Source organism: Phyllobates terribilis, unplaced genomic scaffold, assembly GCF_046119375.1.
Source record: "Phyllobates terribilis strain yellow unplaced genomic scaffold, ASM4611937v1 Scaffold_12__6_contigs__length_324123572, whole genome shotgun sequence".
Classification (NCBI taxonomy): Eukaryota; Metazoa; Chordata; class Amphibia; order Anura; family Dendrobatidae; genus Phyllobates; species Phyllobates terribilis.
The window spans coordinates 322,604,131-322,618,640 of NW_027362772.1; the positions used below are offsets into that span (position 1 = coordinate 322,604,131).

General features: G+C 46.1%; 1 protein-coding gene across 11 annotated transcripts in view; it reads right to left on the reverse strand.

Annotated features, from left to right (window-relative positions):
- The window catches only part of NTM (neurotrimin), a 943,285-nt gene that overhangs the window by 118,996 nt on the left and 809,779 nt on the right, over positions 1 to 14,510 (reverse strand). For all 11 annotated transcript variants that reach the window (XM_073657491.1, XM_073657489.1, XM_073657487.1 and 8 more), the window contains exon 3: positions 13,950 to 14,182. In XM_073657491.1, the coding sequence (XP_073513592.1) occupies positions 13,950 to 14,182 (233 nt within the window). The remainder of the gene's footprint in view (positions 1 to 13,949; positions 14,183 to 14,510) is intronic.

Consider the following 14,510-nt stretch of genomic DNA (forward strand, 5'->3'; position numbering starts at 1 on the left):
CATATTACTATATATATTACTATATCACACTGAGGAGAAGGGCGGCCATATTACTATATCACACTGAGAAGAATGACGGCCATATTACTATATATATTACTATATCACACTGAGGAGAAGGGCGGCCATATTACTATATATATTACTATATCACACTGAGGAGAAGGGCGGCCATATTACTATATATATTACTATATCACACTGAGGAGAAGGGCGGCCATATTACTATATCACACTGAGGAGAAGGGCGGCCATATTACTATATATATTACTATATCACACTGAGGAGAAGGGCGGCCATATTACTATATCACACCGAGGAGAAGGGTGGCCATATTACTATATATATATATTACTATATCACACTGAGGAGAAGGGCGGCCATATTACTATATATATTACTATATCACTCTGCGGAGAAGGGCGACCACATTACTATATATATATATATATATTACTATATCACACTGAGGAGAAGGGCGGTCATATTACTATATATATTACTATATCACACTGAGGAGAAGGGTGGCCATATTACTATATCACACTGAGGAGAAGGGAGGCCATATTACTATATATATTACTATATCACACTGAGGAGGAGGGCGGCCATATTACAATATATATTACTATATCACACTGGGAAGAAGGGAGGCCATATTACTATATATATTACTATATCACACTGAGGAGAAGGGCGGCCATATTACTATATCACACTGAGGAGAAGAGCGGCCATATTACTATATATATTACTATATCACACTGAGGAGAAGGGCGGCCATATTACTATATATATTACTATATCACACTGACGAGGAGGGCGGCCATATTACTATATCACACTGAGGAGAAGAGCGGCCATATTACTATATATATTACTATATCACACTGAGGAGAAGGGCGGCCATATTACTATATATATTACTATATCACACTGAGGAGAAGGGCGGCCATATTACTATATCACACTGAGGAGAAGAGCGGCCATATTACTATATATATTACTATATCACACTGAGGAGAAGAGCGGCCATATTACTATATATATTACTATATCACACTGAGGTGAAGGACGGCCATATTACTATATATATTACTATATCACACTGAGGAGAAGGGCGGCCATATTACTATATATATTACTATATCACACTGAGGTGATGGACGGCCATATTACTATATATATTACTATATCACACTGAGGAGAAGGGCGGCCATATTACTATATCACACCGAGGAGAAGGGTGGCCATATTACTATATATATTACTATATCACATTGAGGAGAAGGGCGGTCATATTACTATATCACACTGAGAAGAATGACGGCCATATTACTATATATATTACTATATCACTCTGCGGAGAAGGGCGACCACATTACTATATATATATATATTACTATATCACACTGAGGAGAAGGGCGGTCATATTACTATATATAATACTATATCACACTGAGGAGAAGGGTGGCCATATTACTATATCACACTGAGGAGAAGGGCGGCCATATTACAATATATATTACTATATCACACTGGGAAGAAGGGAGGCCATATTACTATATATATTACTATATCACACTGAGGAGAAGGGCGACCATATTACTATATCATCACTGAGGAGAAGGACGGCCATATTACTATATATATTACTATATCACACTGAGAAGAGCGGCCATATTACTATATCACACTGAGAAGGGCGGCCATATTACTATATCACACTGAGGAGAAGGGCTGCCATATTACTATATATATTACTATATCACACTGAGGAGAAGGGCGACCATATTACTATATCACACTGAGGAGAAGGACGGCCATATTACTATATATATATTACTATATCACACTGAGGAGAAGGGCGGTCATATTACTATATATATTACTTTATCACACTGAGGAGAAGGGCGACCATATTACTATATCATCACTGAGGAGAAGGACGGCCATATTACTATATATATTACTATATCACACTGAGAAGAGCGGCCATATTACTAAATATATATTACTATATCACACTGAGGAGAAGGGCGGCCATATTACTATATATATATTCCTATATCACACTGAGGAGAAGGGCGGCCATATTATATATATATTACTATATCACACTGAGGAGAAGGGCGGCCATATTACTATATATATTACTATATCACACTGAGGAGAAGGGCGGCCATATTACTATATATATTACTATATCACACTGAGGAGAAGGTCAGCCATATTACTATATCACACTGAGGAGAAGGGCGGCCATATTATATATATTACTATATCACACTGAGGAGAAGGGCGGCCATATTACTATATCACACTGAGGAGAAGGGCGGCCATATTACTATATATATATATATATATTACTATATCACACTGAGGAGGAGGGCGGCCATATTACTATATATATTACTATATCACACTGAGGAAAAGGGCGGTCATATTACTATATATATTACTATATCACACTGAGGAGAAGGACGGCCATATTACTATATATATATTACTATATCACACTGAGGAGAAGGTCAGCCATATTACTATATCACACTGAGGAGAAGAGCGGCCATATTACTATATATATTACTATATCACACTGAGGAGAAGGGCGGCCATATTACTATATATATTACTATATCACACTGAGGAGGAGGGCGGCCATATTACTATATATATATTACTATATCACACTGAGGAGAAGGGCGGCCATATTACTATATATATTACTATATCACACTGAGGAGGGCGGCCATATTACTATATATATATATTACTATATCACACTGAGGAGAAGGGCGGCCATATTACTATATATATTACTATATCACACTGAGGAGAAGGGCGGCCATATTACTATATATATATTACTATATCACACTGAGGAGAAGGGCGGCCATATTACTATATATATTACTATATCACACTGAGGAGAAGGTCAGCCATATTACTATATCACACTGAGGAGAAGAGCGGCCATATTACAATATATATTACTATATCACACTGAGGAGAAGGGCGGCCATATTACTATATATATTACTATATCACACTGAGGAGAAGGGCGGCCATATTACTATATATATTACTATATCACACTGAGGAGAAGGGCGGCCATATTACTATATATATTACTATATCACACTGAGGAGAAGGGCGGCCATATTACTATATATATTACTATATCACACTGAGGAGAAGGGCGGCCATATTACTATATATATTACTATATCACACTGAGGAGAAGGGCGGCCATATTACTATATATATTACTATATCACACTGAGGAGAAGGGAGGCCATATTACTATATATATTACTATATCACACTGAGGAGAAGGGCGGCCATATTACTATATATATTACTATATCACACTGAGGAGAAGGGAGGCCATATTACTATATCACACTGAGGAGAAGAGCGGCCATATTACTATATATATATTACTATATCACACTCAGGAGAAGGGAGGCCATATTACTATATCACACTGAGGAGGAGGGCGGCCATATTACTATATATATATATTACTATATCACACTGAGGAGGGCGGCCATATTACTATATATATTACTATATCACACTGAGGAGAAGAGCGGCCATATTACTATATATATATTACTATATCACACTGAGGAGAAGGGAGGCCATATTACTATATCACAGTGAGAAGAAGGGCAGCCATATTACTATATATATATTACTATATCACACTGAGGAGGAGGGCGGCCATATTACTATATATATTACTATATCACACTGATGAGAAGGGCGGCCATATTACTATATCACACTGAGGAGGAGGGCGGCCATATTACTATATATATTACTATATCACACTGAGGAGAAGGGCGGCCATATTACTATATATATTACTATATCACACTGAGGAGAAGGGCGGCCATATTACTATATATATTACTATATCACACTGAGGAGAAGGGCGGCCATATTACTATATATATTACTATATCACACTGAGGAGAAGGGCGGCCATATTACTATATATATATATATATATATATATATATATATATATATATATATATATATATATATATATATATATATATATATATATATATATATATATATATATATATTACTATATCACACTGAGGAGAAGGGCGGCCATATTACTATATATATTACTATATCACACTGAGGAGAAGAGCGGCCATATTACTATATATATATTACTATATCACACTGAGGAGAAGGGAGGCCATATTACTATATCACAGTGAGGAGAAGGGCAGCCATATTACTATATATATATTACTATATCACACTGAGGAGGAGGGCGGCCATATTACTATATATATTACTATATCACACTGAGGAGAAGGGCGGCCATATTACTATATCACACTGAGGAGAAGGGCGGCCATATTACTATATATATTACTATATCACACTGAGGAGAAGGGCGGCCATATTACTATATATATTACTATATCACACTGAGGTGAAGGACGGCCATATTACTATATATATTACTATATCACACTGAGGAGAAGGGCGGCCATATTACTATATATATTACTATATCACACTGAGGTGAAGGACGGCCATATTACTATATATATTACTATATCACACTGAGGAGAAGGGCGGCCATATTACTATATCACACCGAGGAGAAGGGTGGCCATATTACTATATCACATTGAGGAGAAGGGCGGTCATATTACTATATCACACTGAGAAGAATGACGGCCATATTACTATATCACACTGAGAAGAATGACGGCCATATTACTATATATATTACTATATCACTCTGCGGAGAAGGGCGACCACATTACTATATATATATATATTAGTATATCACACTGAGGAGAAGGGCGGTCATATTACTATATATATTACTATATCACACTGAGGAGAAGGGTGGCCATATTACTATATCACACTGAGGAGAAGGGAGGCCATATTACTATATATATTACTATATCACACTGAGGAGGAGGGCGGCCATATTACAATATATATTACTATATCACACTGGGAAGAAGGGAGGCCATATTACTATATATATTACTATATCACACTGAGGAGAAGGGCGGCCATATTACTATATCACACTGAGAAGGGCGGCCATATTACTATATCACACTGAGGAGAAGGGCTGCCATATTACTATATCACACTGAGGAGGAGGGCGGCCATATTACTATATATATTACTATATCACACTGAGGAGGAGGGCGGCCATATTACTATATATATATTACTATATCACACTGAGGAGAAGGGCGGCCATATTACTATATATATATTACTATATCACACTGAGGAGAAGGGCGGCCATATTACTATATATATTACTATATCACACTGAGGAGAAGGGCGACCATATTACTATATATATTACTATATCACACTGAGGAGAAGGGCGACCATATTACTATATCACACTGAGGAGAAGGGCGACCATATTACTATATATATTACTATATCACACTGAGGAGAAGGACGGCCATATTACTATAAATACCATGAAGACCAAGAAGATATCCAAACAAGCCAGGGATAAAGTTGTTGAGAAGTACATGTCAGTGTTGGGTTATAAAAAATTATCCCAATCTCGGAGATCCCCCGAAGCACCATCAAATTCATTATTATCAAATGGAAAGACCATGGTACCACAACAAACCTGCCAAGAGAGGGCGCCCACCAAAACTCTCAGCCCGGGCAAGGAGGGCATTAATCAGAGAGGCAGCACAGAGGCCACAGGTAACCCTGAAGGAGCTGCAGAGTTCCCAAGCAGAGACTGGAGTATCTGTCCATACAACCACAATAAGCCGTACACTCCATAGAGGTGACCTTTATGGAAGAGTGGACAGAAAAAAAGCCTTTACATACACACAAAAATTGTAAGGCTCGTTTTTAGTTTTCCAACAGACATGCGGGAGACTCCACAAATGTATGGAGGAAAGTGCTGGGGTCAGATGAGACCAAAATTTTACTTTTTGGCCACAAGGTAAACGCTATGTCTGGTGCCAAACCAACACAGTTAATCACCCCAAGAACACCACCCCCAGTGTGAAACATGGTGGTGGCAGCATCATGCTGTGCGGATGTTTTTTTGCATTAGGAACAGGGAAAATTTTCCAAGTAAAGGGGAAGATGGATGGTGGAAATACAGGGATATTCTTGAGCAAAACCTGTTTCCGTCTGTCAATGATTTGAGACTGGGACGGAGGTTCAACTTCCAACAAGACAATGACCCAAAGCATACTGCTAAATCATCACCCGAGTGGTATAAAGGGAAACGTGTAACTGTTCTTGAGCGGCAGAGTCACAGCCCAGACCTTAATCCAATGAGAATCTGTGGTCAGACGTGAAGATCGCTGTTCACCAGAGGAAACATCTAACCTGAAGGAGCTGGAGCAGTTTTGCCTTGAGGAACAGGCAAAAATCCCAGTGGCCAGATGTGGAAAGCTCAGAGACTCATCCAAAGTGACCTGCAGCTGTAATTGCAGCAAAAGGAGGCTCTACAAAGTACTGACTTTAGGGGGGTGATTACTTATGCACACTGAAGCTTTCAGTTATTTTGTCCTATTTGTTGTTTGCTTCACAATAAAAAGAAACCAAATGTTCACAGTTGTCGGCACGTTCTGTACATCAACTAATGCAAACCCTCAAAAATCAGTGAAATTCCAAAACACGAAAAATGCCAAGAGGGTGAATAGTGAATACATCATATATAATCACCCGACCTGCGACACATCATATATAATCCCCCGACCTGCGACACGTCATATATAATCCCCCGACCTGCGACACGTCATATATAATCCCCCGACCTGCGACACGTCATATATAATCCCCCGACCTGCGACACGTCATATATAATCCCCCGACACGTCATATATAATCCCCACGACCTGCGACACGTCATATATAATCCCCACGACCTGCGACACGTCATATATAATCCCCCGACCTGCGACACGCCATATATAATCCCCACGACCTGCGACACGTCCTATATAATCCCCCCGACACGTCATGTATAATCCACCCGACACGTCATGTATAATCCCCCCGACACGTCATGTATAATCCCCCCGACACGTCATATATAATCCCCACGACACGTCATATATAATCCCCACGACCTGCGACACGCCATATATAATCCCCCGACCTGCGACACGCCATATATAATCCCCCGACCTGCGACACGTCATATATAATCCCCCGACCTGCGACACGTCATATATAATCCCCCGACCTGCGACACGTCATATATAATCCCCCGACCTGCGACACGTCATATATAATCCCCCGACCTGCGACACGTCATATATAATCCCCCGACCTGCGACAAGTCATATATAATCCCCCGACACGTCATATATAATCCCCACGACCTGCGACACGTCATATATAATCCCCACGACCTGCGACACGCCATATATAATCCCCCGACCTGCGACACGCCATATATAATCCCCACGACCTGCGACACGTCATATATAATCCCCCGACCTGCGACACGCCATATATAATCCCCCCGACCTGCGACACGTCATATATAATCCCCCCGACACGTCATGTATAATCCCCCCGACACGTCATGTATAATCCCCCCGACACGTCATGTATAATCCCCACGACCTGTGACACGCCATATATAATCCCCCGACCTGCGACACGTCATATATAATCCCCCGACCTGCGACACGCCATATATAATCCCCCGACCTGCGACACGTCATATATAATCCCCACGACCTGCGACACGTCATATATAATCCCCCCGACCTGCGACACGTCATGTATAATCCCCCCCGACACGTCATATATAATCCCCCCGACACGTCATGTATAATCCCCCCGACACGTCATGTATAATCCCCCCGACCTGCGACACGCCATATATAATCCCCCGACCTGCGACACGTCATATATAATCCCCACGACCTGCGACACGTCATATATAATCCCCCCGACCTGCGACATGTCATGTATAATCCCCCCCGACACGTCATGTATAATCCCCCCGACACGTCATGTATAATCCCCCCGACACGTCATGTATAATCCCCCCGACACGTCATGTATAATCCCCCGACCTGCGACACGTCATATATAATCCCCCGACCTGCGACACGTCATATATAATCCCCCGACCTGCGACACGTCATATATAATCCCCACGACACGTCATGTATAATCCCCCCGACACGTCATGCATAATCCCCCCGACACGTCATGTATAATCCCCCCGACACGTCATGTATAATCCCCCCGACCTGCGATATATCATATATAATCCCCACGACCTGCGGCACGTCATATATAATCCCCATGACCTGCGACACGTCATATATAATACCCCGACACGTCATATATAATCCCCCCGACACGTCATATATAATCCCCCCGACACGTCATATATAATCCCCCCGACCTGCGATATATCATATATAATCCCCACGACCTGCGACACGTCATATATAATCCCCACGACCTGCGACACGTCATATATAATCCCCCGACCTGCGACATGTCATATATAATCCCCCGACCTGCGACACGTCATATATAATCCCCCGACCTGCGACACGTCATATATAATCCCCCGACCTGCGACACGTCATATATAATCCCCACGACCTGCGACACGTCATATATAATCCCCCGACCTGCGACATGTCATATATAATCCCCCGACCTGCGACATGTCAAATATAATCCCCCGACCTGCGACACGTCATATATAATCCCCCGACCTGCGACACGTCATATATAATCCCCACGACCTGCGACATGTCATATATAATCCCCACGACCTGCGACACATCATATATAATCCCCCGACCTGCGATACATCATATATAATCCCCACAACCTGCGATACAGCATATATAATCCCCGTCTGTCTGTCCATCCAGGAAATCCCGAGTCGCTGGTCCGGCCACGGCCAATCAGCGACGCGGGATTTCAGAACAAGATGGTGGCCGTTAGCGGCTCATCTCCCGGCTGCTCGCAGCTGAAGAACCCCGACCGGCGGCCTCGCTCATCGGTCCTCCCTTCACACTTGCCACGTGGTCAGCGATGTTGTCACAAGCAGTATTGACATGACGTAATTACAACATTTATTAGGGGCCCCAGGGGGATACATTGGGGGGGGGTTAATTTAAAGTAGTGCACAACCCATTTAAACACTGCTTCGCTGATTAGTCGCGCCCGGTCGGCCGCATACATATTCCAGAATACCCGATGCGTTAGAATCGGGCCACCATCTAGTCATATATAATCCCCCCGACCTGCGACACGTCATATATAATCCCCCGACCTGCGACACGTCATATAGAATCCCCACGACCTGCAACACGTCATATATAATCCCCCCCACCTGCGACACGTCATATATAATCCCCCGACCTGCGACATGTCATATATAATCCCCCGACCTGCGACACGTCATATATAATCCCCCCGACCTGCGACATGTCATATATAATCCCCCGACCTGCGACACGTCATATATAATCCCCCCCACCTGCGACACGTCATATATAATCCCCCGACCTGCGACATGTCATATATAATCCCCCGACCTGCGACACGTCATATATAATCCCCCCCACCTGCGACACGTCATATAATCCCCACGACTTGCAATACGTCATATCCTCTGTCATAGACCGATTGAAAAGCTCTCTTCTCTCTCCCAAACCCTTCTTCCCTCCTCCCTTATACCAGGGGTCGACAAAGTTGTTCAGAATCTAGGAGCCAGCCAAAAAATTTAGGAGCCAGAATTTTTTTTAAGCAAACTTGTCTACATCTAGACCCCCTCACACACGGCGTCTCCCCGGGGAGCACGGCCTTTGTATGTACTTACACAGGTAGCGGGAGATGAGAACGGGCCCCCGGCCACAGCGATCCTTCCCCCGTAACCCAATTCTCCCTGTCCAGTCCCGGAGCATAAGGGGGCCTGAGCGATACTGTCCCTGCTTCCTCCGATTGGATGACTCCGTGCAGGAGGTGGGATTGGATTGAGAGTAATTTTTTTTTCTTCTCAACTCCTCAAGCACCAGGCAACATTTTCTAGGCGCCACTGGCGACCAGGCGCCTGGGTTTGTCGAGCCCTGCCCTATACCATTTGTCAGAGGAGAAAAGCTGACAATCTAAACAGCTGTCTGTATGCAAATTAGCACACACAGGAGAAGTGGCTTGTAGACAAATGCTAGCACAAATGGAGTGACTAACAATTAACATGTGAGTGTTTTCCAGTGACACAGGCTTGTGATAAATTTACATCTAGGTGAGAAGCATGTACTCCCGGGCTTCAAAAGAATTCCCTCTCACCCCCGGGGCCTCCCCCTTTTGCTGAACAGCAATCTTCAGTCTGGCAGGAACCGACACGAAATATTGAATATTGGAAGTTCCATGACTCCGATAATAATGGGACACGTATTTTTAGCGGCAGGGTCAGCTAAGGAACAATACGCTTATTTTCCGTAGCTATGAGCCCCTTCAGTGAGCTGTGGCGCAAAAGTACCAGAATGACGGACCACAGCTATGCCATGTGTAGTCCCTAAGAAAGGAAAATTCATAATGGAAAATATGGTATCACTTTCGGGCTTCTGCGATCAACCAGCGAGAAGTTATCGAAGAAGCCAGATATTTTTAATAAAAATATGAAGGCTGGAGCCCAGCCCACGTGATGTCATCATAGGGGAGTGTGTGAGCGAGTTCCCCCCTTCGACATAAAAGACCCAGCCGAAGGTAGGTTAGTACTCGTTGCCGGGAGGTATAGATTCTGTAACATACCTGGCGGCGTCCTTGCATAGTGGTCCATCTCCCACTGTGCAAGAGCGCGCACTTGATCTCCAGTCCAGTCTGCTAGCCTGGCTTCCCTCCATGCTGTCTGCTTGCCTCTGTTTCTGCTGCTTAAGGGCGGCGCCCGATCACTTCCTGTTTCTTGTACCTGCTGCGGGCACACCCCTTGTGCGTACTCAGCCTATTGCTGTCTGTCACCTGGTATTTAACCCAGCTGCTCCAATGAATCCCTGCCTGAGCATTGTGTTTCATTCAGTGTGCTCTTTCACTCTGAATGTGCCAGGTCCCTTTCTGTGTTTGCTTGCCTGCCTTTCCTGGAGGCTGTATTTCCAGGCCTGTCTGAACACGCTCCAAGCCTGTTCCTCCCGCCTTCTAGGGGCTGCATACCTAGACCCGCTCCTGTATCTTGCTACTGTGTCTGTTCTTGTCTGAATACTCTTCTAGCCTGTTTCCTGTTTTTCTCTATGTCCGTACCTTTCCTTTTTCTGCAGAGTCTGAACTCGTACCTACTCCTGTTCGTTGTCACTGTACTTCCGTTTGTGGTCCACTCGCTACTTCACTGCAAGTACCCTGTGGGTATCTGGTTCTGCCTTTCCCTTCTAGTCTGTTCCGTGTGAACAGAGCCCTGTCCGCTCTGCTCAGCCCCGTCCACCGCGTCTGGGGTTTCGCTCTGCTCAGCCCCGTCCACCGCGTCTGCGGTTTCGCTCTGCTCAGCCCCGTCCACCGCGTCTGCGGTTTCGCTCTGCTCAGCCCCGTCCACCGCGTCTGCGGTTTCGCTCTGCTCAGCCCCGTCCACCGCGTCTGCGGTTTCGCTCTGCTCAGCCCCGTCCACCGCGTCTGCGGTTTCGCTCTGCTCAGCCCCGTCCACCGCGTCTGCGGTTTCGCTCTGCTCAGCCCCGTCCACCGCGTCTGCGGTTTCGCTCTGCTGAGCCCTGTCCACCGCGTCTGCGGTTTCGCTTTGCTCAGCCCTGTCCACCGCGTCTGCGGTTTCGCTCTGCTCAGCCCTGTCCACCGCGTCTGCGGTTTCGCTCTGCTCAGCCCTGTCCACCGCGTCTGCGGTTTCGCTCTGCTCAGCCTTATCTACCGCGTCTGCGGTTTCGCTCTACTCTGCCTTGTCTACCGCACCTGCGGTTTCGCTTTACTCTGTTTGTTGACAGCATCTGCGGCTCTGAATTTTGCCTTCCAGTCTGTACTGGACCCTACCCAGCCTGCGCTCTAGTCTGCCTGTTCCTGTATTCCCCGGTGTGGGTCAACAGCCGTGTTCGGAGTCTGACCTGGAGTAGACCCTGGTTCCTCTGCTCGGTTCCTCCCTGGTGCACTGGCGTCGTATGCCGTCGTGCGACCTTGGTCGGATCGGGCAGATACTTAGTTACGCCCCTCCAGGCACTCTCCGGTTCATGGCACAGTGGAACCACTAAACACGCACACGCCAGTCAGTCCGGGCGTGTGCATTACAGATTCTATAAGCAAAGGGTCACGTTCACTGACCGGTCATTGGAATGCCTCCCCTCCAGCTAAACTGAATAGTCTCTGCGATCTCTTTATTAAGTTCTTCTGTAACCCCATTTTTTTATTTGTGTAACTGTATATTCTATACTGTATTGTCTCAGTTTGTAAAATCTTTGTATATTTTTCATAAACTCTGCCACCCTTTTGGATTAAATCTAAAATTTAATCGTCCTGATTCTTTTGTTCTGTAATCGTTCCTCCCCCGAAGCCATATACGCTACCAGAAAGCAGGCGTCCTATCAGGCATGCATTATATTTTAAAAGCTGGTCGGTGGTGGCAGCGAATAATAATAATTTGGCTATCGTGAAGCTGCCAGTGGTCGTACGGGGGACTATACACATATTCCATGTGTTGGGATCCGGAGGTATGCACGCCATATGCTCACTGGTCGCTTGCGGATAACTACGTAGGGAGTAATCGGGATCATGTGTGCGCGAATCCCTACTCAATCCTGACAAAGTGACGGCAGTGGTGGGATAGTGTGTGATCTCCCCGGTGTCATGCCACTGGCGTCCCTGACACCTCGACCTGCGGTATGTCATATAATCCCCCGACCTGCGGTATAGAACATACATATTACTCATGTGCGGTGTCGCATCGCAGCTTCTGTTGCTTTTCTGGAATAATTCTCTCAGTTTCCCAGAGGAAACTGCAGATTAAATCTTCAATGAACTGAGAAAATTTTGCCTCTGCGGGATGTGTAGAAATGCCCCCCATCTCCCCTTATCTACGTGTGACACAGCGGAGGATCAGTGCAACCCCCCCTGAATCCTGAACGTCTGACTCCCCTCACAGACCCTCCACCTCCGCAGCGTAGATGTACAGCGGCCATGCCCAAGCAATTAAGCCGCTAACAATGGTCGGGAAACGGAGATTAAGGTCGCACAAAGCAGCAAGGCAGATAGAGGAAACAGTGGCAAAACACAGTGCCATACTCTGCAGAGAGCCTGCAGAGCATTGGACCAGCCCCGACCACCCTTCCGAGCCTGCAGAGCATTGCACAAGTCCTGACCAAACTCCAGAGCCTGCAAAGCATTGCACCAGTCCTGACCACTCTCCACAGCCTGCAGAGGTTTACACCAGCCCTGATCACCCTCTAGAGCCTGCAGAACATTGCACCGGCACTGTCCACCCTCCAGAGCCTGCAGAGCACTGCACCTGTCCTGATCATCCTCCAGAACATTGCACAAGTCCTAACTACCCTCCAGAGTCTGCAGAACATTGCACCGGTCCTGATCATCCTCCAGAACATTGCACAAGTCCTAACCACCCTCCAGAGCCTGCAGAACATTGCACAAGTCCTAACAAACCTCCAGAGCCTGCAGAACATTGCACAAGTCCTAACCACCCTCCAGAGTCTGCAGAACATTGCACCGGTCCCGACCACCCTCCAGAGCCTGCAGAACACTGCACTGGTCCTGACCACCCTCCAGAGCCTGCAGAATATTGGACCGGTCCTGACCACCCTCCGGAGCCTGCAGAATATTGGACCGGTCCTGACCACCCTCCGGAGCCTGCAGAATATTGGACCGGTCCTGACCACCCTCCGGAGCCTGCAGAATATTGCACCGGTCCTGACCACCCTCCAGAGCCTGCAGGAAACGGCAATAGTGACCTGATGGTTGTGACACTTACCTTGTACAATGAGGTGCACACGGGAGGTTTTGGGGTGATTGTCTGTCTGTATGGAGCAGGTATAGGGTCCCTCGTCATAAACGCCCACATTCTGGATCTCAATGCTGTACTGGGTCTTGGTGTTGGCTACAAGTACTACCCGGGGGTCTATGGACCACTTGTCATTGCCGGTGTATAAAATGGTGCTGCGGTTCAGCCAGGCCACGCGGGTCACTCTGTTATCCACCGCGCACCTGTAAAGGAAAAAAGAGGCATGTAAGCAAAAACAGCACAAACCGCCAGTTGCATCTCACATCACAGCCACGACCCGTGAGGTCACAGCCCCGACCCCGTGAGGTCACAGCCCCGACCCCGTGAGGTGGGCGAGAGAGAGAGGGGCAGAGAGGGGCCGGCGGGCGAGAGAGAGAGGGGCAGAGAGGGGCCGGCGGGCGAGAGAGAGAGAGGGGCGGAGAGGGGCCGGCGGGCGAGAGAGAGAGAGGGGCGGAGAGGGGCCGGCGGGCGAGAGAGAGAGAGGGGCGGAGAGGGGCCGGCGGGCGAGAGAGAGAGAGGGGCGGAGAGGGG